A 27,749-nucleotide genomic window follows, 5' to 3' on the forward strand; every position below is an offset into this window, starting at 1 on the left:
GCCATCCAGGATTTCTATACCATGCGGTGTTAGAGGAAGGCAATACAAATTGTCAAAGACTCCAGCCACCAAAGTCATAGACAGCTTTTTTTAAACTCATATCTCATTGTAACTATATTTGCACTGATACTGTGAGTCCAATGGAAGTAACTAGATGCCGTGAGTCCAATGGAAGTAACTAGATACCGTGAGTCCAATGGAAGTAACTAGATACCGTGAGTCCAATGGAAGTAACTAGATACCGTGAGTCCAATGGAAGTAACTAGATACTGCAAATATGAAGATACTGTACATGGCTTTCTGACTTTGGGAAGCTACGGTGTATATCGTGGATGTTGAAAGCTATCAAATATCAGCACCCAAATCACTAATAAATTGCAACAATCGAATCTCAATGTAGTAATATCATTCATGAATAATATGCAATACACAAAGGAGCTCAAGCTTTACATAAAAAGGCATTGTGAATGGAAAACAGTTTGGACAAAGTATAAAATCAGTGATACAATTGTACAATGTTTCAAAAAGCATTTGAATAGTTTATATTTACAGCAACATTGAAAATAAGTGCAATTTCTTCTGACTAAGAACACAAAATAGACACATTTATAAACAAACAAACAAACTGATATAACAGATGGCATTTGCATGTCAAGATACAGTATCTATCAACTCAAAGGTCGGTGTCACTCTGCAAAATAAATTCACTCAAATGAAAGTAACAACACTTGAGTCTTATCCACTCAACTAAGTCAGGTCACATGGTCAGGAGGAACTCTGGGGCCTACAAATGAGTCAAAAAGACAACAAATGACTGTCATCTGGTCTTCTACATACAGCATAAGACTACAGTTGTTAGTTAGTCCAAAATACATTTGTTGTGTTACAGTATTTAACTTTTATATGCTAGATAGAGGCTAGTATTTTTCTGTTCTCTTGCCAACTCCTTGTGGAATTGTCATGCCCAATGTTTGGCTTGACAATGACCCTGTTGTAGCGAGAAACCAGGCTAATATCTGGGGTCAGGGTAGCTAACTAGGGTTTCCTGACCTATTCTTTTCCCCATGAGGTCACCTTATGAGATGTGATAGAGTGGAATAGAGTGGAGGTCTTAGTGCAGACAGAGCTTGTCCATTCATATCAGGGCTTTCTTCCCCCGACTCTGTCACAGTTTATCACCTAGAAGATCTTTTCACTTCCCCTATCTATCCTATGAAGTGGGCTACACCTGCTGGATCAAGCCATGATAGACAGAGGCTCCATTCAAATATTCATACTGGTATACCACTTAGAAGGAGTGCACTTGTATGGACATTGGAACACAGCAAAAGTGTTGCTCCCAGGTCCTGACTGGTCTCAGTATGAGCGTGTCAGTACATGGAGAGGGGTAGGATAGGGCTCTAGATCTCGACAACAACTTAGTAAAGTGGAGCCATTCAGAAAAGATTGAGGTGGAGAGCCATGGTGGACGCCCTAGGTTCTCAAGGAGGCATAGGGCCCAGAGGATTGACTCGAACGTCAAGTCTAGCCCCACATGGCAGGGCTCCGGTGAGAGCGTGCAGAGCCTGAGTAGGGTGCAGCTGCATGGGGTCCTGAAGCTGAATAGGGGCAGTTGTAGTGACAGACACAAGACTGGATCATCATGACTGCCCGGTGAAAGAGCCTGCCGGTAGGGCACCGGAAGGCCACCGTGGCCGTGCTGATCCGGTAGGGGGTACAGCAGCGGGCGTCGGTGCACTGGCCGCAGTACCGGGGCCGGTAGACCCGTGTGCTGTAGCAGCCCTGGTGCACCAGTCTCACTGGCACCACTGACCTGTAGCTGGGCTCACAATGCCGGGCCCACTGGGAAAACAGATCAACGTTAGGCTGCTAGATGAGCTCATGGTTGCTGAGAATAGAGGTTCATGTATGTATTATTAGACTAGGAATGAACTCAAATGCACTTATTGAAGAAAATGCATTAACCATAATACATCTACTGTACACATTCTTATATCTGTGCCAGGTATTTTTTCCACCACAAGCATTTTCCAGTATGACCATTTCACAGACTGAGCAATGGGCACTATACACCAATATAGTAGAGTCTAGGTGACAGGAACACACATTTTAACACATACATGAGGCTTACGTATGGCTCCTGTTAACATAACCTATTAACCCCAAATACACTTGAGGATGGGGTAGACGTGGAGTTAGGGTAGGGGGGGTAGAGACGTGGGGCAGAGAGTCTGGGAAGGTATTAACTCACCATGGGGCTCCTGTGTGGCTGGAGTGCCTGACAGGGCCGGACCTTACAAAGACGGCTCTGCATCTCGAGCCGACAGGCTGGGTTCTTGTTGGAGACCCGCGTGGAGACCCCAGCGCCACAGGTTTGGGAACATGCGCTCCACTCTGTACTCTGGTCTATACAGTTAGAGGGACCCGACAGGCCTGGCCACAAACTGGAGGCTGGAGAGAGGAGGCCAGGATACAAATGAGACCGAATGGTGACTTTCCTGAAGAAAACTTGAGCGCTTGCTTCAGCTGTCTAAAATAAGAATAATAAGTATGGGGAATAACAGTAGTGTGCTTCGAGCAAGCACACTAATGGGACAATGAGGAATGAGTGACTTGTCCCGAGATCCAGCTGTTAACAACTAAATCAGAGCCAAACTAACTCATCTGACATGACTTCCCTGGTTAATAGTTTTTTACCAGAGCGTCTCAGATGTCATAATGTCTCGTAAGGATTCAATTGGCCTAAACTTCTCCGGGAACTTTCTGTCTTTTCGTAGCACAGAAAAGCAGTGCTCTCTGGATGGAGATCAATCCCTAAGATTGCATCTCCGGTCGGATCTGAGTCATAATAATCAGCCGTTTCTTTGGAATTGTTCCTGTAACACAGCACGAAAAAAACATCTAGGCTTTGAATTCAAGAACACTTAGAACAAAATGTTCCATTGCTATTGATATAGCTTGACTCTGTGACAGTGTCAGAAATTCCAGATGTTATTTTTTCCTTAGTGGTTTTATTTTCCTAACCCGTTTTTGGGACTATTTCAGACTCCTTAGGCTTATTGTGTTTAATTGTTGCGTCGCCTAGCCATGGGTCTTGTTATGAAACTCGGCATTGGTCCCAAAATGGCACCATATTCCCTATATAATTCACTACTTGGTCAAAAGTAGTGCACTACATATGGAATAGGGGGCCATCTGGGACGCAGCTTTGGAAACAGGGTCGGTGTTGGAACAGGGCTTGTTATTTTGACAATAATGTGCATTTTCATCTGGCCAGACTTTTCCAATGAAATGCGAGGCTTATATTTGGACATTGTGCCTTTTCATTTGGCCAGACTCACCACAATAAAATGCAAAAGATCCCTCAATAAAAGACCTCAGACTATGAGCATCAGTGGCAGAGCTCATATAAACGTGGGAAGCTAAATATTGCCCTACAGCTTGATCGACGGAACAACATTTGTCATCCTTATATTCAATTGTGTGTAAAAGTGCTATGTATAGTTAGCTAACATCTAAGCTGGACAAACACCATATTCTTCATGAATGTCAAGCTAACACCAAAAATAATGGTTTAGGAGCCACAGGGAAGCATTTTATTGGTTCCCTCTCAAGATGGTCCAATCGAAATACGTTGCAGAAACCTGTGTCAGAACAGAGGATGACTAGCCTGGTCCCAGATCTGCATATAGTAGCTAATGCCAACCACCATAGGGAGTTGGCTATACAGCACAAACATATCTGGAACCAGGCTAGAATATGACTGTTAAACTAGACATGTGTCTCAGTTACCTGTGATGGCATCCTGAACGACTGTGTTGTCCATGTTCTCACAGACCCACTCCTTGCAGCACTTCCCAGGCAGCTGTACCCGTTGGGGGTGTGGGCAGTCTGGGTTGGGAAGATGGACGTCCTCAGGGCACAGGGGCACGCAAGTCACCCCTCCCCCCAGGCAGCGGCACTGGGTGGCACAGGAGGGCTGGAACACCTGGCCATCCTGGTAGGAGACCCCGTTCTGCTCACAGCCCAACTCCTCCTGACCTGGAAGGTGGAAACAGAACAGACCTGGTTTCAAATACTATTTACCTGCCTGGAGTGCCAGATGGGTAGGGTTTGCATTTTGGGACTATTGGATTACTTCATCAAACCATGCAAACTCAATCAAGCACAGATATTTGAAATTATTTAAAATAGTATTTGAACCCAGGTCTGGAAACAGGACAGAGAGACCCTCTTAGAGGCTCTTTACCCTGGACTGGCAGCCCCACCCTAACCTTAACTCTAACCCATACACATACCCTGCACCATGGACCCTGCTCTGTTCTGGACTCTGGAAAAAAATACAATTACTCACAGAAAGAGAGCGAGAGAGAGAGAGAGAGAGAGAGAGAGAGAGAGAGAGAGAGAGAGAGAGAGAGAGACAGAGCTTGTGTAAGAGTGAGGTAAGGACACAAGAGGATCATGTGTACTGCCAAGCCTCTGGGTTGTTATGTGATGTTATGGGAAACCAGGCTTTCCCAAATGGAACCCTTTCCCCTATTTAGTGCACTATTTCTGGTCAAAAGTAGTGCACGATGCAGGGAATAGGGTGCCATTTGGGATGCAGCCCAGTCCCGAGGAGACTGAGGAGTCTGTTTTCCAATCCTTATGTGTTGTCTCGGCAATGTATCATTCTCGATGGGCAGTCATCAGAGGAAATGTGTCAACACCACCACTGAAAATAGAGGTTCAGATGTTTTGGAGTACAGTCAAACTAAACCCCTGCGCTCTGCGGCTGGCTGGATCAGTATATGCCCTAAACAGATTGTCTGTTTGTCCCTCTCATACAAACAGTGAGACATAGACTTCAGCTCCATGTGCCATCCCTTTCTGTGTTTTTTGTCTGCTAGCCCGGTTGTTTAGAAAAGGGTGACACTGTGCAGAGCCTGTGGTCCAGTGGCAACACTTCCGGCACAAGCACATGTGTTATGACCCTGGAGACCAGGCAGGATTCAATCCCTGTGTCCACCCTTCCCACTGTTTATCTTTCCATTCTAACCCCGCCTTCTGTTTACATTACTGTCAGTAATAAAGCCTAAAAAAACAGGAGGAAAAGGCTGGCACTCACTGACACACTCTCCAGGGTCGCCGGGGAAGCTGGCGCTGTAGTCACACTGCAGTCCTCTCTGGCTGTCACACACATACAGGTCGCTGCAGGCCTCGCCCTGCTGCCGGGCACACACCTGGCAGCACTGGCAGCCGTCCAGGACCAGAGGGACTCCTGCTGGGCACTGGGGCACGGGGTTGGGGCACTGGCATGGTCCTGGGCACAGCTGACACCACACCTAGAGTAACACAGGGGGCAGAGGTTAGAGGTTAAAGCAGGCTGAGGTTAGAGCAAGAGGAGTAGGAGGCCAATTGGTTGTTGTTGTTGTCGTCATTGTCATCATAGTCTTCATCATTACGACCAATATCATCGTCATCATAATCATCCTCATCACCATAGTTGAAAAATGCTGCCGTTATGTTCTGAAATAAAACAGCCTTTCCTTGACCAATTGTAAGCACATTAATATTTGGTAGAAGTACTTTGTTTGGGGAACATTATGTCCAACACTGTCTGGTAAAAATAGACATGTTTTCAATTAAATGCAGTTAATGGAGCCAAGCCACAGCAGGCAGCCTTTGGACATACTGGCCTCAATTATTTACTGGTGGAGCAATGTCATGCCCCCATGGACTCAAAAACATCATTTGTCGTCTCAAAATATTCTCTACTGCAACTATGCAATGCAACATCAAACATTCACAATATTCATCATTCATCAATATTTCTCATTAATATTCATGATGATCTGCATAAAGAGTAAAGAAAAAATGCCAATTTCTAAATGACAAAACACAAAATAATAAAGTATTTAGCAGAGTACAATACTGTTACATCATGCCATGAATAGCTAGCTACTTGTACATATATTACATATTGGCTATGCAGTAAGTTACAAATATGGTAAATTGACTATAGAGTAAGTTCCAAATAAAAACAACAGCAACAACATAAAAACAAAATCAGTTCTATCAAAACAATCTTCAACCACAGCCACCTGAAAGCTTCTGATAGATCTTTCCGTGGAATCAATGGAATCGATCAATGGAATGCAGTCTCGTTGATCTCCACAGACAGTTCACATCCTGAGCAACAGGTGTAAGCTACAGGTACAGTTCATCTCCAGGTACACACAAATAGAAGAGCAAAATAGTCGTTTGGCCTCACCTGCAGTGCACCCATACAGAGCAGCAAAGCCAAGGCTATCACATTGTCACTGAGTTGTCTTGAAATTTCCATTGGAACGTCTGTAGGTTGATTGAACTGCTCTGTTTGTCTGTCTGTCTAACCTCTTAAGTGTGATGGTAGTGGTGCTAGCTAGCTAGCAGTGCTGCTTGCTGTTTGCTGACTGCTCATTCCTCTGCATGGCTGACATTTATCGAGTCTCTGCTGTGATGTCACAGGCTGACCGCCGTGTAAACAGTCACTGGAGCAGGGGCAGAAATGTTTCACATTCCTACTCCCTGTTGCCCATTTCTACTTTCAGACCTTTTTCTCCTCCTACCTCCCTCCCACCTCTCTCCCCCTCTAGCTGTTATAGACTGAAACAGGTAGTTGTTCATTATTTCCTCATTTCAAAACCTCATCAGACGCAACTGAATTCAATGACTTATTCTAAATCAACCTGCAGTTGTAATATTTGTAAAGTCGCTCTGGTTAAGAGCGTCTGCTAAATGACTTAAATGTAAATGTAAATGTAATAATGAGCCTCTTATAATTCCGACCTCGCCGTCCTCTGGTTGCCATGGTGCTGCAGCAGCACGTCTGATGTGAGGCTGAACTTGGATCGCTGTGACCAGTCCCATTGTGAAAGAGAGGAACTCAAACAGAAACACTAGAGTAAAGTAAAGTGAAAGTAAACACTGTCAGAGAGTTCCATCCTCAGAGTCCACGAGGACACAAATGTGCTTCTGAAATGACACCCTAATTCACTATAGAGTGCACTACTTTTGACCAGGACCCACGAGGCTCTGGCTAAAAGTAGAGTACTATATAGGGAATAGGGTGCCATTCCTGATGCAAATGAGAACATATACTAAGTAGAATTGCCCAGCAACCACCGCAAAGAAGCAGAAAACACATCTAGCCTAAATAAGAGGCTGTTATTATGAAGGTCACAGATAAAACATAGCATAATGACTGGAGAGAAGACTTGGGGTGGGTGAAAATTATTTCTGTAAAAGTCTAGATTATTCGCTTCTTTTATCAATTAAATAGGCCTACCATTACATACCATTAGTGTTGGGGAGTAGTGAACTACATGTAGTTCAACTAGTAATTAAACTACGTTTTCCAGTAGCTTGGTGGTAGTTGAACTAAATTCAAATATTGCTATTTTCAGTAGTTAATTGATGTTTTGTGTAGCTAATGTAGCTAATTACTGGAACTACACACTTCTTTTTTAGTATAAATTAAATACAATTTGTGTTTAATACACATTCTGTTAACATCTGATACCAGAGTGATCTGTTCTTGCAATTTTTTGTCTATGACATTTCAGATTTAGATATGCTATTTTTTTACGAAGTAGCTTGGGTGTAACTACTTTTTCAATGTAACTTCAGTTAAATAAACTATGTTTTTCTTAAGGGTAGCTTTAGTGAAGCTTCTTCCAGAGTGAAGTAATTGGTACTTTGGTCAACTATGATTTCAGAGTAGCTTCCACAACACTGCATACCATTGAAATATTTTTGGTAAAGAAATGGATCTGATAATACATTGAGTACTACTTGGGCAAAAGTATTCAGGATTAATTCCTTGGTCCAACATACCACTCAATCATGAGAATTCATGATAACAGTTCACATGGAGAAAGAAGGGACTAGGGAATGAAAGAAAAATAAAAGAGATGGTTTAAAAATAGAATGAGACAGATGAAAGTATGCATGTCCAATACAGGTGGGAGCCAGGTGGTTAGCCAGTTACAGCAGACCAGACGTGAACTGATTGCCAGTTTGCTCTAAACTTTGTTCTCTCCACATTTTTATTTACTTTTCATACTGTCCAAGAAATACAGAATTTGGAATGCCCCCAAGCTTATAGACAAGGCAATAGCCCTGCTGTAACCCACAGCGCACATTGGACATTTGGAGGAGACCTTGCTTCAGGGCAGAAAACAAAAGGCTTACAGTATTCAACTTGTGGCAATAGTGTCAGGGTTGGGGAGTAACTGATTACATGTAAAGTAGTCCAATTACTTAATCATATTACATTACTGAGTTTGGGTGATCCAAAAGTTACGTTATTGATTCCAATTTTGGACAGGTAAAAGTAACTGTAACGGATTACATTCAGAAAGTAACCTACCCAACCCTGAATATTGTTTTGTTTTGTACCAAATCTGCCAATATGGAGCTAGAATGGCTAACATATGTTCAAGGAAAAGGTCCATCCAACGTTCAGTAAATATCTAAAAACGGCATTGAATATTTGATAAAGGAATTTACATGTTTAAAGTAATGACTAAAGAATTCCACCCTGAAACGTATAAGACTATGTGAAATGTATTAGAATTATAAGACTATGTGAAATGTATTAGAATTATAAGACTATAATCCAATAACGTATGTGTGAGACAAGTTAAGGGTGAGAAATGTATGGTTGAGAAAACAAAGGACAATTGAACTACACATGACCTGGTTGTAACTCTGAAAACTGACAACAGGAAAGAGGACTTTTCCAAGGCCCCTCTAATCTAGGGAGGAGAGGAACGGCTAGTGCCAGGCTGGTAGAAAAGAGATTGCGTGTGTGCGTGTGTGCGTGTGTGTGTGTAGGATGGGGTGGGAGTTATAAAATGACTAGGTATGCATTTTTTACTTCAGAGCACTCGTGAATAAAGAACTTACCTTTTGCAATATCTGAGACTTTGCCTAATTCTTATTTTTTACCCGGGATTTACAACCTCGGGTGAATTGGTCAAAGCTATAAAATAGTTTGGTTAGAACATTGGGGAAAATTCTCGTGACAATATTCAAAAGTGGTCAAACATAAAAACACTGTAACATACAAAGTAGATGAAAAAGAGAGTTGCGGAAGCCATAATTGCATCCACTTATTCCACCGTAAATCAAAATTTCTCACCTCTCATATTTCTCTCATCAGCTAACCAAACCCACTAACCAGCTTTATGGTTAGTGGGTTTGCGTGTCACTCAGTTGGTGTGCTCTGAGGGATCTGAATGTAATTGAAAGTCAATAAGCTGTGGCCAGCAACAGTCACAAATAATACATCTCACCTCTCCCCCAGGGCAGTATCTGACACACACGCACACAAACAGCGCCAAGTGCACTCTGAAGTTGGTGTCTGAGGTTTTGGCACAGGTGCATCTCTGAACCAACAGCCTCAGGCTTCCGAGCAGTGCCATGTTTAAGCTGTCAAGACTGGCAGATATGCTTGTATCTTCAAGATGCGGAAGACACATTGTGTGTGTGTGTGTGTGTGTGTGTGTGTGTGTGTGTGTGTGTGTGTGTGTGTGTGTGTGTGTGTGTGTGTGTGTGTGTGTGTGTGTGTGTGCGTGCGTGCGTGCGTGCGTGCGTGTGTGTGTGTGTGTGTGTGTGTGTGTGTCACGCCCTGACCTACAGTGTTGTAGGTCAGGGCGTGACTAGGGGGTTTTCTAGTCAATTATATTTCTATGTTTGGGTTTTAGTATGGTTCCCAATTAGAGGCAGCTGATTATCGTTGTCTCTAATTGGGGATCATACTTAAGGAGTCCCTGTTCCCACCTGCATTGTGGGATATTGTTTTGGTTAGTGCTTTGTGTGCTCTGTGACTGATTGTTGTTTTGTTGTAAGTTTCACTATTAAATATAATGTGGAACTCTACGCACGCTGCGCCTTGGTCCACTCATTTCAACAAGCGTGACAGAGTGTATGTGTGTGTGTGTGTGTGTGAGGTAATATGAGTTCAGAAATAGCAAAAGTGGTCCAGCTTCACGTTAGGTAAGAAAAATAAGTGTTTCGCTATAGTAGATGTATCCAAAAGTTAATGATACAGTAGATTGATGTTGTGATCTACAGTACCAGTCAAAGGTTTGGACACACCTACTCATTCCAGGGTTTGTCTTTATTTTTTACTATTTTCTACATTGTAGAATAATAGTGTAGAATAACATTGAAACTATGAAATAACACATGGAATCATGTAGAAACCAAAAATGTGTTAAACAAAACAAAATATATTTGAGATTCTTCAAAGTAGCCACCCTTTGTCTTGATGACAGCTTTGCACACTCTTGGCATTCTCTCAACCAGCTTCATGAGGTAGTCACCTGGAATGCATTTCACTTAACAGGTGTGCCTTGTTAAAAGTTAATTTGTGGAATTTCTTAGTGCATTTGAGCCAACCAGATGTGTTGGGACAAGGTAGGGTTGGTATGCAGAATATATCTGGTAAAAGACCAAGTCCATATTATGGCAAGAACAGCTCAAATAAGAGAAACGACAGTCCATCATTATTTTAAGACATGAAGGTCAGTCAATCCGCAAAATGTCAAGAACTTTGAAAGTTCCTTCAGGTGCAGTCTCAAAAACTATCAAGGGATGTGATGAAACTGGCTCTCGTGAGGACCGCCACAGGAATGGAAGACCCAGAGTTACCTCTGCTTCAGAGGGTAAGTTCATTAGAGTTACCAGCCTCAGAAATTGCAGCCCAAAAAAATGCTTCACAGAGTTCAAGTAACAGACACATCTCAACATCAACTGTTCAGAGGAGACTGCGTGAATCAGGCTTTCATGGTCGAAATGCTGCAAAGAAACCCCTACTAAAGGACACCAATAACAAGAAGAGACTTGCTTGAGCCAAGAAACATGAGCAATAGACATTAGAGCAGTGGAAATGTGTCCTTTGGTCTGATGAGTCCAAATATGAGATTTTTGGTTCCAACCGCCGTGTCTTTGTGAGACGCAGAGTAGGTGAACGGATGATCTCTGCATGTGTGGTTCCCACTGTGAAGCATGGAGGAAGAGGCGTGATGGTGTGGGGGTGCTTTGCTAGTGACACTGTCAGTGATGTATTTAGAATTCAAGGCACACTTAACCAGCACGGCTACCACAGCATTCTGCAGCAATATGCATCCCATCAGGTTTGTGCTTAGTGGGACTATCATTTGTTTTTCAACGGGACAATGACCCAACACACCTCCAGGCTGTGTAAGGGCTAATTGACCAAGAAGGAGAGTGATGGAGTGCTGCATCAGATGACCTGGCCTCCACAATCACCTGACCGCAACCCAATTGAGATGGTTTGGGATGAGTTGGAGTGCAGAGTGAAGGAAAAGCAGCCAACAAGTGCTCAGCATATGTGGGAACTCCTTCAATATGGTTAGAAAACCATTCCAGGTGAAGCTGGTTGAGAGAATGCTAAGCGTGTGCAAAGCTGTCATCAAGGCAAAGGGTGGCTACTCTGAATAATAAAAAAAATATATAAAATATATTTAGATTTGTTTAACAATTTTTGGTTACTACATGATTCCATATATGCTATTTCATAGTTTTGATGTCTTCACTATTATGCTACAATGTAGAAAATAGTCAAAATAAAGAAAAACCCTTGAATGAGTAGCTGTGTCCAAACTTTTGACTGGTACTATACATTGACTCATTATTCCAGTAAAGCTCATGGCAGAGATGATGCCCGACATCGCAGTCTTACTGCCAACTTCTAAACTAAAGAGAAACTCACAGGCTGAGTATTCCTGATTTATTGAAAATAAGCCTTAGCTCTTCCACATTCCTCACTCAGTCCGGAAGAATAAAGCACAATGAATGATGTGAAAGATGTGTTTTCCTCCCAGGGTTTACTGTAAATTCATCCAACTTCAACATTGAAACAATGTGTTCATTCTTAACTGTTTAAGCTCTGAAATGTTACCAAATGACTACGTCTAAATCACTGTCGACCAAGACTTTGTAGTATACATGATTACTGCAATGCATGAAGCCTCTCTTTATGTCTTTCCACCAAGCTAAAAGGTGCACAAAACAGAGCATCAGCAGGAAAGGTGGAGGTCTCAGACTACACATGGATTTGAACAACCTGGTTAGGGATCTTGCAAGGAGGAGAATAAGGAGGTTGCAGGTGCAAAGTTTGGCAGGGCAGAAAGTGCTCTAACATTAGCATAAAGTAATGCACACCAGCTGGAGAGAAATACTATTTTAAGTTCGGGATGTACTGTACTACAAGTGTGGCCCTGGAAATGTGTTCCTGCATGAAGATGGATTGCTGACCTCTTGAAATCTATAGGAAATGCTACAGTTCCATATTTGTAACATCATGCTATATGTCTGTATATTGTCTGAAATTGGCACAGTACTGTCAGAAAACACAAATAAATAATTTTCTGGTAACTGACAATTAACTAAGAAGAGGGAAAACAAAAGATGCAATGATACAGTGTCAAAACAGGTTTAATAAAGCCACATTTTGTCAATCTTTAATCCCAGCTGTGGTCCAGATGTGCTTAGACAGTTCAGCTATGTAGACACAGAGAGCTCTCCAATTCTCCAACATGGAGGGATAGTCTCCGGCAGCCAAGATGTTTTGCTATTGAAGGAAATGACACCTAGATTCCAGGCATTCCAGGTCAATGTGTGAAAATCACATAGGGGTGTCACAGACACTCCGGAACAACTAAACATTCTGATAAGGACAGTGTCCTGACCAGAAGGTCACCTGGTGACGTCAGTAGTGTGGGGCACTACACTCTCTCCCAGGTTCTGTCCCAAATGGCACCCTATTCCCTATTTAGTGCACTACTACGGGCCCTGGTCAAAAGTAGCCCATTACATAGGAAATAGGTCGCCATTTGGGACGCAATCCCAGTCTGTCTGCTAGGAAACTCCTGTCTCTCCTCAGCACGACTTGATCTGTTTTCCTGTTCAACTGGAAGGCTACGCCGACTAGAGCAGGATTTTCAGCTTTCGTCTTTTGTGTTTGGTGAATTCACAGAAAGGAACCTTTTCGATTTGGGTAATCAGCTTTTCCGCTCTTTTTTCCTTTTGTCTCCTGTGGTGGTTATCGTGAGACTTGGCTAGCTAAGCTGCAAGGATAGCTATTCTACAACAACAAAAAAATTCTACCTGGAAGCGTGGAATTACTAGCGCTCTCTCATTTAGGTCAACCCACTGACGTTTCGCATTGAATAGACTGACCGTCTGCTTATCAGTCGAGAGCCAGACTTTGGTTCATCGCAAGACCAACATGGTGCTAGCTTCTCTGGCTAGCACTGTGCTAACTAGCTAGGCTATTAGCTCAGGTGGCAAAGGGGAAGAGGACCTCAACGATGACGATGGCATGAAAGACCCCCTCCAGGCAGCGGAGTAGGAAGAGGACGAGGAGGCGCAAGCCATTACCTCTAGACCCTCTTCCGCCCTTAGCGGGGTACCTGTGGCAGATGACAGATATTCACTTATCGATGTCTGCAAACGAGCAGCCGCCAGACTCAGCATTGAGTGACCTGAACCCATGGGGGGTGGCAGTGGAGAGAGGGACTGGTATGACGGGAGGAAACTCCCCTCTCGCACCCTCCCAGGCAAACAACTCCTCTCAGATATTCCAGATTGTGTGGCAGATGCCAAGCCTAACCCAGACATTTGGGATGAGATCTGTATCATCCAGTGGTGCCATTCAAGGCTTTGGCCGTGCCATAAGCCTTGCGGTGTTAGGGGAGAGAGCCTTGTGGCTCAACTTGTCCAGCCTGTCGGACAAGGAGAAAGCAGATTTCCTTGACGCTCCTGTCGAGCCAAAGGAACTGTTTGGGCCAGCTGTTGCCGCCATTGCGTCAGAAGTGCAATCAACTTCTGGCTGCCCTGAAGATCCGAGTATCATGGCTACCTGGCGTACACCTCTGTTGTATTTAAGTATGATCTCCAATTAGAGACAACGAGGAATTGGAGATCATCCCAAACAAAACAACATAGATATACAAACCTAGAACCTAACAACATAGAAATAGAAAGCATAGAATACAACAAAGAACTACAAATCTCGAATGCACACCCAAATCACACCCTGACCTAACCAAAATAGAGAAAATAAAACGTCTCTCTCAGGTCAGGGCGTGACAGTACCCCCCCCCCAAAGGTGCGGACTCCCGGCCGCAAACCGGAACCTATAGGGGAGGGTCCGGGTGGGCATCTACCTATGGTGGCGGCTCTGGTTCGGGGCGTAGCCCCTGCTCCGCCCACTGATCCCTCTGCTTTTGTGTCGCCGGAGGAACCAGACCGTGGATCATCGCCGAAAGCTCTGAACCGTGGATCGTCACTGGATGAATCGGGCCGTAGATCAACGCCGGAGGTTCTGGGCGGTAAGCCGCCGCCGGAGGCTCTTGGCTGCAGACCGCCGCTGGAGGCTCTGGGCTGCAGACCGCCACTGGAGGCTCTGGGCTGCAGGCCGTCGCTGGAGGGTCCGGACTTGGGGCCGTCGCTGGAGGGTCCGGACTTGGGGCCGTCGCTGGAGGGTCCGGACTGTAGGCCGTCGCTGGAGGTTCCGGACTGTAGGCCTTCTCAGGAGGTTCCGGACTGTAGGCAGTCTCAGGAGGTTCCGGACTGTAGGCCGTCTCAGGAGGTTCCGGACTGTAGGCAGTCTCAGGAGGTTTCGGACTGTAGGCCGTCTCAGGAGGTTCCGGACCGGGGACCGTCGCTGCAGGCTCCATGCTATGGACCATCACTGCAGGCTCCGTGCCATGGATCATCCCTACAGGCTTCTTGCCATGGATTATCCCTACAGGCTCCGGGCCATGGATCATCCCTACAGGCTTCGTGCCATGGATCATCACTGGAGGCTTCGGACCATGGATCATCACTGGAGGCTTCTTACGTGGAGCCAGAACAGGTCTCACCGGACTGGGGAACGTCGCTGGAGGCTCCGGACTGGGGGACGTCGCCGGAAGCTCTGGACTGGGAACTGTCGCCGGAAGCTCTGGACTGGGAAGACACACTGTAGGCCTGATGCGTGGAGCTGGCACAGGTGGCACCAGACTGGTAACACGCACCTCAGGGCGAGTGCGAGGAGCAGGAACAGGACACACCGGACTGGGCAGGCACACTAGAGACCTGATGCGTGGGGCTGGCACAGGTGGCGTCAGACTGGTGACACGCACCTCACAGTAAGCACGGGGAGTTGTCTGCCAATCTCTCTGCCAATCTCCCCGTGTGCCCCCCCCCAAAATAATTTAGGGGGGCTGCCTCTCGTGCTTCCCTTGTTGCCGCGCCCTCGTTGCCGCCACCTGTTCCCATGGGAGGCGCTTTTCTTCTGCCCCTAAATCCTCCAAAGCCCTGGATATACTCCTTATCTCCTCAATAGTCCACTGGTCCATACCACGCTGCTTGGTCCCTTGGTGATGGGAGATTCTGTCATGGTTGTCGTAGGAATGAGCGGACCAAAGTGCAGCGTGTGTGTCGTTCCACATTTTATTTATACTGTGAAACTATGCAATACATAAATAAGAGGTGAAACAGACACTACTCAAAACTAATCTCCCACAAACCCAGGTGGAAAAACCCTACTTAAGTATGATCTCCAATTAGAGACAACGAGGACCAGCTGCCTCTAATTGGAGATCATCCCAAACAAACCAACATAGAAATACAAAACTAGAACCTAACAACATAGAAATAGAAAACATAGAATACAACAAAGATCTACAAATCTCGAATGCCCACCCAAATCACACCCTGACCTAACCAAAATAGAGAAACAAAACGTCTCTCTCAGGTTAGGGCGTGACAACCTGTCTGTCTCCGACAGACATGTATGATTGGTTCTTCAAGCTGCTTAGAAATTCGGTGAATCCAACTGTGAGATATCACACTCATAATATCAGAGAACCGGCATTACGCAAATAACCTTCAGTACACAAAGGTAGCTGTTTATGGAAAGATAATTGCAGTAACATATTGTAGAAATAGCCATGTGCAATGCATTCAGACACACCTAAACCAACAACACATCCATTTCTAGCCGCAGTTACTACAATTAACTGGAGAACAAATAAATACGGTACAAGGACCAAATTCATCTGTGAGACCACTTCCAAACATGTGGTGAGCTGTGTCAATATTTTTTAGCTGAGACTGTGCCCTTTACTTCAGTGGTGGAGATATACTGTACTGCATACAGCGTACTGAAGACAACTGAAATTTAGCCTTTATTACTGCTAAAATGAATGAATATGTGATGACACATGTGAACGATAGTGGGCTGCTGTGCAACTGCATGATGACATATTGTGGGACACAATGCACATGGGATGTTATGGGAATGTTTAAACCAACAAAGTTACTGTGAGAGAAGCTCAGCTCGGAACGTGTGTGATGGATCACACCTCTTTCGTTGCTGAGGGCCCCAGAATGACACAAACTGGCATTGAATACAACTTGTGATTGAGTCACTTGCAATTTGAATGGTGTTATCAATCCTTCACTGTGAATTTGAACTGAATGAGGATACAAATTCAATGAGGGCCGCATCACTGTGTTATTACTGTTTTATTACTGTGAGCAGGCTATGACACAGCCAGTCAATGCTTTTATGTTAATATAGTACACAGTATAATTCCAGGTCAGATGACGTTCCTTGTCTCTTGCCATGTTTTGAGTTCTTTTGTCATAAAATTGTTAAATTGATTTGGCAAAACCATTGTCAGAACTAGTATCAACAACCATAATACTTTAATATCCCGATTATTTGCGGTTTTGGCTCTCTCTTGTCTCAGCCCTCACTCCAGGGATGAGAGCACGAGTACATATTGTAAAGTGTGTCAGGAGCGTCGTAAAAGCTAGACCAAGGCGCAGCAGGTATCATGCTCATCTTCTTTATTTATTATAAGAGAACACTTAAACAAAATATAAACTAACGCCAAACAACAGTTCCGTAAGGACACAAGCACTATACGAAAAACAACCACCCACAAAACCCAAAGGAAAACAGGCTGCCTAAGTATGGCTTCCAATCAGAGACAACGAAAGACACCTGCCTCTGATTTGAAACCACACTCAGCCAAACCTGGAAAACGGAACATAGAAAATGAAAACTAGAACCAAAGTCCCCTAGACCAAAAAACACAAAACACAAAACAAACACCCCCTGCCACGCCCTGACCATACTACAATGACAAAAGACCCCTTTACTGTTCAGGACGTGACAAAGTGTGACATTTGTTATTTAAAGGGACAGTTCACTTCTTTAAAGTTTATTTGAGATTTTTTTTTGTGGGTAAAAAAAGGTTAAAAAAAATAGTACGATTTGTCCACATTTACAACCACTATCACATCCATGACCCGACTCAATCAACTTGAACACAAAACAAATCTCTGTTTTGTGTAGAACAAAAACAACATGAGACATATATAACTGCCACTTTGATTTATCACACACAACACAGGTTAAACATGTACTATGAATATGAAGCCCATCTTGATCAGTTCATGTTGACAAAATGTGATACAATAGGCTACCTGTATATCAAATACTTAGGAATACTACAGTAGATTACAATGATAAAATACATCTAAAGATGATCATAATAGTGAGGCTCATAAAGTTCAGTCATACTTACTGTGTCTATGCAAATGTAAAGAGTTCCTGGTAGGACTAATACTGTAAGCAGTAGTAGTATTAAGTAGTAGTAGTATTTAATACTACTACTACTTATTAGTCTTACCAGGAACTCTTACATTTGCATAAATAAGTATGACTGAACTTTCAAATCAAATCATATCAAATGTTATTTGTCACATGCGCTGAATACAACAGGTGTAGACCTTAAAGTGAAATGCTTACTTTACAAGCCCCTAAGCAACAATGCAATTTTAAGAAGATTCTTTTTTTTATAATAATAATAGAAATATAACAAATAATTAAGGAGCAACAATAAAATAACAGTAGCGAGGGTATATACAGGGGGTTCCGGTACAGAGTCAATGTGCGGGGGCACCGGTTAGTCAATGTAATTGAGGTAATATGTACATGTAGGTAGAGGTAAAGTGACTATGCATAGATAATAAACAGAGAGTAGCAGCAGTGTAAAAATGGGGGGTGGGGTGGGGACAATGCAAATAGTCCGGGTAACCATTCGATTAACTGTTCAAGAGTCTTATGGCTTGGGGGTAGAAGCTGTTAAGAAGCCTTTATGACCTAGACTTGGCGCTCCGGTACCGCTTGCCGTGCGGTAGCAGAGAGAACAGTCTATAACTAGGGTGGCTGGAGTCCTTGGCAATTTTTTGGGCCTTCCTCTGACACCGCCTGGTATAGAGGTCCTGGACGCCAGGAAGCTTGGCCCCAGTGATGTACTGGGCCGTACACACTACCCTCTGTAGTGCTTTGCGGTCGGAGGCCGAGCAGTTGCCATACCAGGCGGTGATGCCTTTGAAACTAATAGATGACTGAAACCCTGTTCACAATTCAGAGAAATATAAAAAGCGTCAATCAGCAGTAGAAACTAATAAAGCATGCTCCCCACCCCTGTTTTGGAATGGGGACTGAGAAATGTAACCCCTCTTAAACTCAAAGACAGAGCTATGGCTGCAAGGACTGACCATACATGATATCAAAAGTATAGTTTTAATCATGTTTTGAGGCTATATAGCAATTTGTTTAGATTTACTTTGTTAACAAACACTGGCGTAAAACAAGTTGATATTTTGGGTTCTGATGGGGTACAACAGTTGAACTAAGCTCATGAGGCATTTAGAAGTTCTATTCTTCGAGAATCAATGAGTACATGTCATTAAGTCCAAAAATGGATGTAGCAACTGCTGATTGCCCCTTTAACTGCATGATTCATGACCATTTAAATTGTGTTTTTAGATAACCTTTCTTATCTATGTTAACATACCTTGCAAACCTAAAGGGTTGAATCTTGGAGGTCCCAAGGGCATTCATGTAATATGTGGAGGAAGCATGGACAGAACTGTGGAGGAAGCAACCTGTGCCGGAGTAGAAAGAAAACAACACAATTGTGAGGTTTGATGCAAGTTTGAAGTAATTGGCAGTCTAGTGTCTTAAAATGTGTATGTTGCCCATTGTACACTACAGTCACCGGTTTCTAACGGGGTATTCTATAGAACCATGTATAAATAAATGAAGGCAGCCTTCAGATTACAACCACAGGGGGGTGCTACATCCTAATAGTGTTGTGAATTTCAACAACCTGTTAGTGGGTTACCCTAACACCACACTGTTTCACTGGATTTTTATATCCTAAATAATCTCAGTGTCAAAGAATAGGCATTATACAAAAAAAATATGCAACTGCAACTGTTTTTTTCCCGAGTGGCACAGCGGTCTAAGGCATTGCATCTCAGTGCTAGAGGTGTCACTACAGACTCTGGCTCGATCCCAGGCTGTATAACAACCGGCAGTGATAGGGAGTCCCATAGGGCAGTGCACAATTGGCCCAGCATCTTCCGGGTTTGGTCGGGGTAGGACGTCATTGTAAAACAAGAATGTGTTCTTAACTGACTTGCTCTGTTAAATAAAGGTTAAAAACAATAAAACAAACAAACAAATTAATATAAACGAGCCATGCAGGCAGAACTAATTTAACAAGTGTGTATACTGCAAGGGTGTATACTGTCTGTATGGCATTAATAGCCTACTGTACCTGATGGCAATGCTGTTAGAAAGATGTCCATTTGTAATTTTGACTGTAGGATGCACCTATTTCCTGCCCAGAGACTGGAAGTGCAGAGACAGGAAGTGGCCCAGCACTTGATGGACATCTCAGTCAGTTTATCAAGCGTAACTCACAGTTAAGACTGACAAACATGGAACCTGTCATAATATGCTCATCATGCTGATCTTTAACTCAAAGAAGAGCACATTCAATAGTGGCCCGGCCTCAGGGCAGGCCCCACAAGCTCCTGTAAGAGAACCTGACACATGGGTCCCATGGATGTCCCCATTTCCCTTATACCACAGTGTGGCACCACCAATACAAATACAAATGTAATGGTTTTTATGTAACATAGATTTATTTATCATCATCATTAGGCCTTTATGTGTTTCCTTACCAGAAGTAGAGTCCTGGCTATAGTAGCTCTGAACAGGATATAGGCCTAATCAGGTCATTGTTAACCGTCTAAGCATAGGATTAACCTGTGCTGCTAATCCTACACACCACAACTATTCTACTGGTTACATCGTGGAAACATTGTAACCATGAAATGTATCAATAGGTCTTAATAGATGTATAGAGGTGGATAAACTCGATTTACGAGCGCGTTTATGCCAATACCGACTGGAACGTGGAATAGCTGTTGAATTCACGTCTGTGCTCAGTCTTGTGGTGGGTTGGATCAAGGCGTGTCGCGCTAGCCATGTAGGCCTGCCTATATAATGGCAATGTTAGTCCTGACCGGGAGAGGCTTGAAGTCGCGCCACTCATTCTGTGCGATCAGCAGTTTCACATTCATCGGCAGTCACAGGAGAGCTTTCACAATGGCAGAACACTTTACTGAGCAAATAGTATTTAACAGACCAAAGGTAAGCTACAAATGAAGAACATAATGTATCAGGCAAAGCGAATTTTGCAGTAAATGATTAACTCAACCACGTTGTTGTATTGAGGACATATAGCAGTTCACTCGGCTACATTGTTTATATGGTAAGGATTCACGTCATTTATTCATCTGTTTGTTTCTAAAACCCCGGATGCACATGGTTAGAAGAAACGAAAGGTAGTCTACAGGTTAGGAGAACTCACGCAGCAGGTTAGGAGCATTTGGTTAAGGTTAGCGAAAATGCTTTCCTAACTCTGCTACGAAAATCACTTCGGACAAAGTGGCATGTTTTTAAGGAGTCCCAGTCTACTACTACAGCAGAACTGCCGTCCTTGCGCAATTCACCTACACATTTGCACAAGCCTCGCGAGCAACACGTTAAATGGAGAATGCATAGCCTAGATCAGTGTTACTCACTATTTTTTGTAAGGGTGCCACTTTGGGTTGAGACAATCATTCAGAGGCCGGCACAGAACTTACATTTGTTGTACTTTTTCTTCCAATATTATCAATTGAGAGCAAATTCGGAGCAATAGAGCACATGCAATTGATTTGATTTACAGCACATCACAAATATATAAACTCAGTTAAAAAAAAAACATCCTCACTGTCAACTGCGTTATTTTCAGCAAACGTAACATGTGTAAGTATTTGTACGAACATAACAAGATTCAACAACTGAGACAAACTGAACAGGTTCCACAGATGTGTGACTAACAGAAATGGAATGTGACTCTGAACAAAGGAGGGGGGTCAAAATCAAAAGTAACAGTCAGTATCTGGTGTGGCCACCAGCTAGCTGCATTAAGTATTTCAGTGCATCTCCTCCTCATGGACTGCACCAGATTTGCTAGTTCTTGCTGTGAGATGTTACCCCACTCTTCCACCAAGGCACCTGCAAGTTCCCAGACATTTCTGGGGGGAATGGCCCTAGCCCTCACCCTCCGATCCAACAAGTCCCAGACGTGCACAATGGGATTGAGATCCGGGCTCTTTGCTGGCCATGGCAGAACACTGACATTCCTGTCTTACAGGAAATCATGCACAGAACGAGCAGTATGGCTGGTGGCATTGTCATGCTGGAGGGTCATGTCAGGATGAGCCTGCAGGAAGGGTACCACATGAGGGAGGAGGATGTCTTCCCTGTAATGCACAGCGTTCAGATTGCCTGCAATGACAACAAAATCAGTCTGATGATTGTGACACACCGCCCCAGACCATGACGGACCCTCCAAATCAATCTCGCTCCAGAGTACAGGCCTCGGTGTAACGCTCATTCCTTCGACGATAAACGCGAATCTGGAACCGCACTCGTCAGTGAAGAGCACTTTGCCAGTCCTGTCTGGTCCAGCGATGGTGGGTTTGTGCCCATAGGCGACGTTGTTGCCGGTGATGTCTGGTGAGGACCTGCCTTACAACAGGCCTACAAGCCCTCAGTCCAGCCTCTCTCAGCCTATTGCGGACAGTCTGAGCACTGATGGAGGGATTGTGCGTTCCTGGTGTAACTCGGGCAGTTGTTGCCATCCTGTACCTGTCCCGCAGGTGTGATGTTTGGATGTACCGATCCTGTGCAGGTGTTGTTACACGTGGTCTGCCACTGCGAGGACTATCAGCTGTCCGTCCTGTCTACCTGTCTTAGGCGTCTCACAGTACGGACATTGCAATTTATTGCCCTGGCCACATCTGCAGTCCTCATGCCTCCTTGCAGCATGCCTAAGGCATGTTCACGCAGATGAGTAGGGACCCTGTGCATCTTTCTTTTGGTGTTTTTCAGAGTCAGCAGAAAGGCCACTGGTGTCCTAAGTTTTCCTAACTGTGACCTTAATTGCCTACCGTCTGTAAGCTGTTAGTGTCTTAACTTTTTAGTGACAGGGGGGCAGTATTCGGAAATTCAGATGAATGACATGCCCAAATTAAACTGCCTGCTACTCGGGCCCAGAAGGTAGGATATGCATATTATTAGTAGATTCGGATAGAAAACACTCTGAAGTTTCTAAAACTGTTTGAATGATGTCTGTGAGTATAACAGAACTCATATGATAGGCAAACACCTGAGAAAAAATCCAACCAGGAAGTGGTTTGTAGTTTTTCAACTGATTGCCTTTCCAAAGTACAGTGTCTGTGGGGTCATTTTGCACTTCCTAAGGCTTCCACTAGATGTCAATAGTCTTTAGAACCTTGTTTCATGCTTCTACTGTTACTGGGCAGAGAATAAGAGCTGTCTCAAGCCTGGGACCAGTGAGTTGTTTATGCGCCGCTCCTTTTTCCTCTGTAATGAATATGCTATTGTCCGTTTGGAATATTATCAAAGATTTATGTTAAAAAGACCCTAAGGATTGATTGTAAACATTGTTTGACATGTTTCTACGAACGGTAATGGAACTATTTGACTTTTCGTCTCGGGTTTTGCGCTCGCGCGTTATGCCTTTTGGATTAGTGATCTGAACGCGCGAACAAAACGAAGGTATTTGGACATAAATATGGAGTTTATCGAACAAAATTAAAATTTCTTGTGGGAGACCTGGGAGTGCATTCCAACAAAGATCAGCAAAGGTAAGTGAAGATTTATAATACTATTTCTGAGTTTAGTTGACTCCAGAACTTGGCGGGTAACTGTATAGCTTGCTTTGATGGCTGAGCTCTGTTCAATATTCTGAGTACAATGTGCTTTCGCCGTAAAGCTATTTTGAAATCTGACACAGCGGTTGCATTAAGGAGAGGTGTATCTATAATTCTTTCAATAACTGTTGTAAATTTTATCAACGTTTATGATGAGTATTTTTGTAAATTGACGTGCTCATTCACCGGTAGTTTTGGGAGGCAAAACATTTCTGAACATCACGCGCCAATGTAAAATGTTTTTTTTGGATATAAATATGAACTTTATCGAACAAAACATACATGTATTGTGTAACATTGAGTCCTGGGAGTGTCATCTGATGAAGATCATCAAAGGTTAGTGATTTTAATTTTAGCTGTATTTCTGGTTTTTGTGACTCCTCTCCTTGCTTGGAAAATTGCTGTGTGGTTTTTCTTGTTTAGGCGCAGTCATAACATAATCTAATGTCGTGCTTTCGCCGTAAAGCCTTTTTGAAATCGGACAATGTGGTTGGATTAACGAGAATTTCTTTTAAAATGGGATATAATAGTTGTATGTTTGAGAAATTTGAATTGAGATTTTTGTTGTTTTGAATTTGCCGCCCTGCTATTTCACTGGCTGTTGGCAGTGTGTCCCGCGGGTGGGACGCTAGCGTCCCACATGCCCCAGAGAGGTTATCAACTGTTCCACAGGTGCATGTTCATTAATTGTTTATGGTTCATTGAACAAGCATGGGAAACAGTGTTTAAACCCTTTACAATGAAGATCTGTGAAGTTATTTGGATTTTTATGGATTATCTTTGAAAGACAGGGTCCTGATAAAGGGACTTATATATATATATAAAATAGGCTACATCACATGTATAAGACCCATATTAAAGGTTACCTCCGTAGTTGACTGAGTGAAAAGGTCTCTTCTGCTCCTTGACTGAATTCATTCTCAATGTGTAGTCTGTTGCTTTCCTTGTGAGGCAATCCAGGTGTGCATTGGTCAGTCTGTTTCTCTGTTTTTGTTTCACAATGTACATTGTTGAAAATGTTGCTTCACATAAATAAGTGCTGACAAAAAATGTAACCATTTGCACACACTGCTTCAGAAGTGGATACTCTGTCTTACACAAGGCTCCAGAAATGGGTAACACCTGATCTTAGTTCACCTTGCAATGTGTCATTTGCCTGCAGCTCCACTATCTCACTCTCTATGCCAGCACGGTCAGGACCGAGGGCTGTGATGACTGGGGTCAGAGATGCCACTGGCACATGAAAGGCGTTCTCAATGAAGTTGGAAAAACTCCTTGTACCACATCATATCCTTGAATCTTGACTCAAACTCCAACTTCAACTCTTCCAACACACGCACAAATGCATCGCAGCTAAAATGTTGCGGTAGTTCTGGGTTGGATGTGGTGACTGCTCTGAGTTTTGGGAAATGAACAAACTGTCTGTCAGGTATGAACAGTGGGGTGATTTATTTTGAAATGCTGTGACCACACGCAGCATTTTGTCCGGAGTTTTAGCTTTCCCTTGGAGCTGGAGATTCACCGTGTTCAGGTGGCAGGTGATGTCAGTTAATAAAGCCCGCTTTAATATTAACTGTGGATCATCCACTCTGGTTCCTCTCTCCTCTTTCTTGCAACAAATTCACGGATTTGATGGAGAGATCTTTCCAAAACTCTGCCACGAGACAGCCATCTCACCTCATTGTGAAATATCAAGTCGCCATATTCTGTCTGATATTCCTCCAGCAACTCACGGAATTGCCGGTGATTCAGTGCCCTCGCAATAATAATGTTCACCACGCGCACGACTTGCTGCATCACATTCTGTTAGTCACAGTCTGAGTTTAGCCACAAGTGCTTCCTGATGAATGAAACGTAACAAATTTGTCAATATCCTCTCTTTCTCATCAGGCTTATGAGTCCCTACTTCCCTCGCATGTTTGGTGTGCCGTCAGTGCACACAGATGCCAGATTTGATCAGTCAATATTATTATCAGCAAAAAATGTAACAAGGGCTTTCAGAATATTCTCTCCTTGTGTTTGTCCCTGAAGGGCCAGTAACATAAAAGTTCTTCTCTGAACGACTCGGTTTGAGAGAAGCGGACCCAAGCACATAATTGGGCAATGTCACTTACATCCGTGCTTTCGCCAAGCGCAATACTAAAACACGGTGCCTGGGATATGTCAGTAATCAGTTGCTTACCGATGTCTTGTTATGGTCGAGTCTGAAAGTTGCAGTCCCTTAATTTGCTTTAAAATAGCTTCCTTGTTTGTGAAATCAGCATACAATATTTCATCTGAGGCCAAAAATACATTATTTGACAATCTCCACGTCTGTGAAGGCCTTATTGTTTCTCGCGAGTATCCAAGCAATCTCCTATTTTTCCTTTGTCGTTTTCTCTGCAACAGTGCTAGATCTGTCCATCGTTTGTCCTTTTGAGTTGCGCTATTTTGTTGTTTCTGAGGTTGCGTTGTGGCGGATATGTTTTGTCAAAGTGGGCATGATGTGACTGCAAATGTCACTCTCTAAATTTTGCTTGTTTAAAACAATTGACTGTCTTCTGGCAAATAAGACAGTGAGCTAGTCCCATCATGCAGTACAAAAAAATACTTGTCTGTCCATTTCTCTTGGAACTTTCTGTGTTCTTCTTGAATCGACCGTATCCTTCTCTTAGCTACTTTAGCTGCATGAGCTAGCTGCATTTCCCCGCCGCCATCATCCTGGTTCTCTGGTGGTTGTTCTTTCATGGCTTCCCCCTCATTGTCATTGTCAATAGATTTACGGTTCTTTTTTACAATAAATCGATCCATGTCTACCAGACTGCAAAATGAGCTAGTAGCAAACTGATATGTCGCTGTAGCTGAGCAGTTTATGTTCAGCAGCTGCGCTATATTGCTATCTATCTGCCGTCCGGGGAACAATAGATATATTCAACAAAGTGATTCAGGCCTGCATTAAACAGATTTAATTGAAATTGCATCATTGTTATGTATTATGAATGGAAAATCAGAGCGAGCCACAAATTAAGGGCTCGGCCTGCGGGCCATGCAATGAGTACCACTGGCCTAGATAGTCTACATTTTCTATTGTTATTTTGTCAGTCACTTACTGAGGTTTTACATAGCATGCAGTATACTTAAGCAATAGAGTACCACAGTATGAGTCATAGTACCAATAAAACCCAGTGCGCAAACAAGGAAATGGTTCCAATCGTTTTTCCACTATTCATTTTTCCCATAGGGGATTTTAGAAACACTTACAATAAGGGCTGTTTTGTGTAGGCTCGAATAAATACACACGCGCACAGTGATTAACACACGGGGCGAGACCCGTAATCATCTGCGCAATCCTCAAGGGCACAAAAACAGGTACCCGCACGCACCAACGAACACTGTAACAGTAATCAACCGCTCAATGGAAACCAAAGGGCACACTTATACAAGTTCTAATCAGTGGGAATAGGGAATAGGTGTGCGTAATGAAAGTTCCGGAGGGATCCGTTTGAAAAATGATGCGCTCACTACTGTAAGTTGCTCTGGATAAGAGTGTCTACTAAAATTGAAAAAATAATGAATAGACCATTTCAGTTTTCACATAGAAATATGTTGCATTTTCAAAGTATTTAAAGAAACTGTAAAACATATATCAAGCAAGTGTTTTTATATTCCACAAATATTATCAGATTACCAATGTAATTAGACCAGTACACTTTCTTTCAGTACACAGGTCTTTCAGCCAACGAGCATTCAGGGTTCGAACCACCCAGTTTATAATGAGTATTAGGTAACATGCCACTGTGGTGATGGATGGTTGAATTGCTATGTGCTTTACTGGTGGAATCAGACTGATTAATGTGTCAGGCAGTAGGATATGTACTGTTTATGTAGAGTATAACATAAACAAAATATAACACCAATAAAAAAAAAAAAAGGCCTTCCTTTCCTCTCTACTTAACTTCCCCTCACAGGCTTTCAGTTTTCCTTAAATCCCATTAGGTTGGCTGCTCAGCCTACCTTAGTTATCCTAGCCCTGCCATTCCCAATCAATTAGAGCGCTTGGAAATGCTCATCTAGACACTTGCACCCGTCCATTCAGGTCAGTGTTATCGTCTTCCGAGAAGACTCATGTTTCAGAGGACTTTTTATTGTCGACAGTGACACGAATGTCTCTGAATGATGTGCTTGCTTTGAAATGTAAGTTGCAGGGGTTTTTAATGGGGGTGTTGCATGCTTTCTAATAATAATTACCACTAATTACTTCATGTTACTTTGATAAGTTTCAACCATATGTTCTACTGGATGGCTGTAACATTTTTGTAATGTTAGAGTTGCCAATACTGGTTTATGTATTGTATTTCGTATTGCCATAAGTGTTTTTATTGCATTGGTTGCACAAGTACTTTTGTGGAAGTGGTTTAATTGTTGTATTGGTAAACATTAGGGGTAAAACGGTTCACAAAATTCACGGTTCGGTACGATATGGTACAGTGGTGTCACGGTACGGTTTCGATACATCGACAAAATAAATGCCTGAGAAATGTAATTTGTATTTAGATTTTCCATTTATT

At 43.3% G+C, this 27,749-nt stretch overlaps 2 protein-coding genes across 2 annotated transcripts in view; one reads left to right on the plus strand and one right to left on the minus strand.

Moving 5' to 3' along the window:
• Positions 1–391: 391 nt before the first annotated feature.
• On the minus strand, positions 392–6,858 carry LOC106567101 (CCN family member 5). Its single transcript, XM_014135996.2, has 5 exons — positions 6,254–6,858; positions 5,108–5,324; positions 3,793–4,041; positions 2,252–2,451; positions 392–1,842 (listed from the first exon to the last, which is right to left on the minus strand). Exons 1-5 carry the CDS (start codon positions 6,323–6,325, stop codon positions 1,525–1,527), a joined length of 1,056 nt encoding a protein of 351 aa, XP_013991471.1. The 5' UTR covers positions 6,326–6,858; the 3' UTR covers positions 392–1,524.
• A 13,471-nt stretch (positions 6,859–20,329) lies between these two features.
• Positions 20,330–27,749, plus strand: part of LOC106567100 (adenosine deaminase) — a 57,366-nt gene continuing 49,946 nt past the window's right edge. Inside the window, exon 1 of the mRNA XM_014135994.2 lies at positions 20,330–20,566. Within this exon, the coding sequence (XP_013991469.1) occupies positions 20,420–20,566 (147 nt within the window). The 5' untranslated portion in view covers positions 20,330–20,419. The remainder of the gene's footprint in view (positions 20,567–27,749) is intronic.

This window comes from Salmo salar, chromosome ssa13 (genome assembly GCF_905237065.1).
Source record: "Salmo salar chromosome ssa13, Ssal_v3.1, whole genome shotgun sequence".
Taxonomy (NCBI): domain Eukaryota; kingdom Metazoa; phylum Chordata; class Actinopteri; order Salmoniformes; family Salmonidae; genus Salmo; species Salmo salar.

Excerpts from the sequence above, each read along its gene's own strand:
- LOC106567101 (XM_014135996.2), bottom strand. The coding sequence starts at position 6,325 with ATGGAAATTTCAAGACAACTCAGTGACAATGTGATAGCCTTGGCTTTG. Across the intron at positions 4,042-5,107 it reads CGACCCTGGAGAGTGTGTCA|GTCAGGAGGAGTTGGGCTGT; the intron begins GTGAGTGCCAGC and ends TCCACCTTCCAG. Across the intron at positions 1,843-2,251 it reads AGCCACACAGGAGCCCCATG|TGGGCCCGGCATTGTGAGCC; the intron begins GTGAGTTAATAC and ends CTGTTTTCCCAG.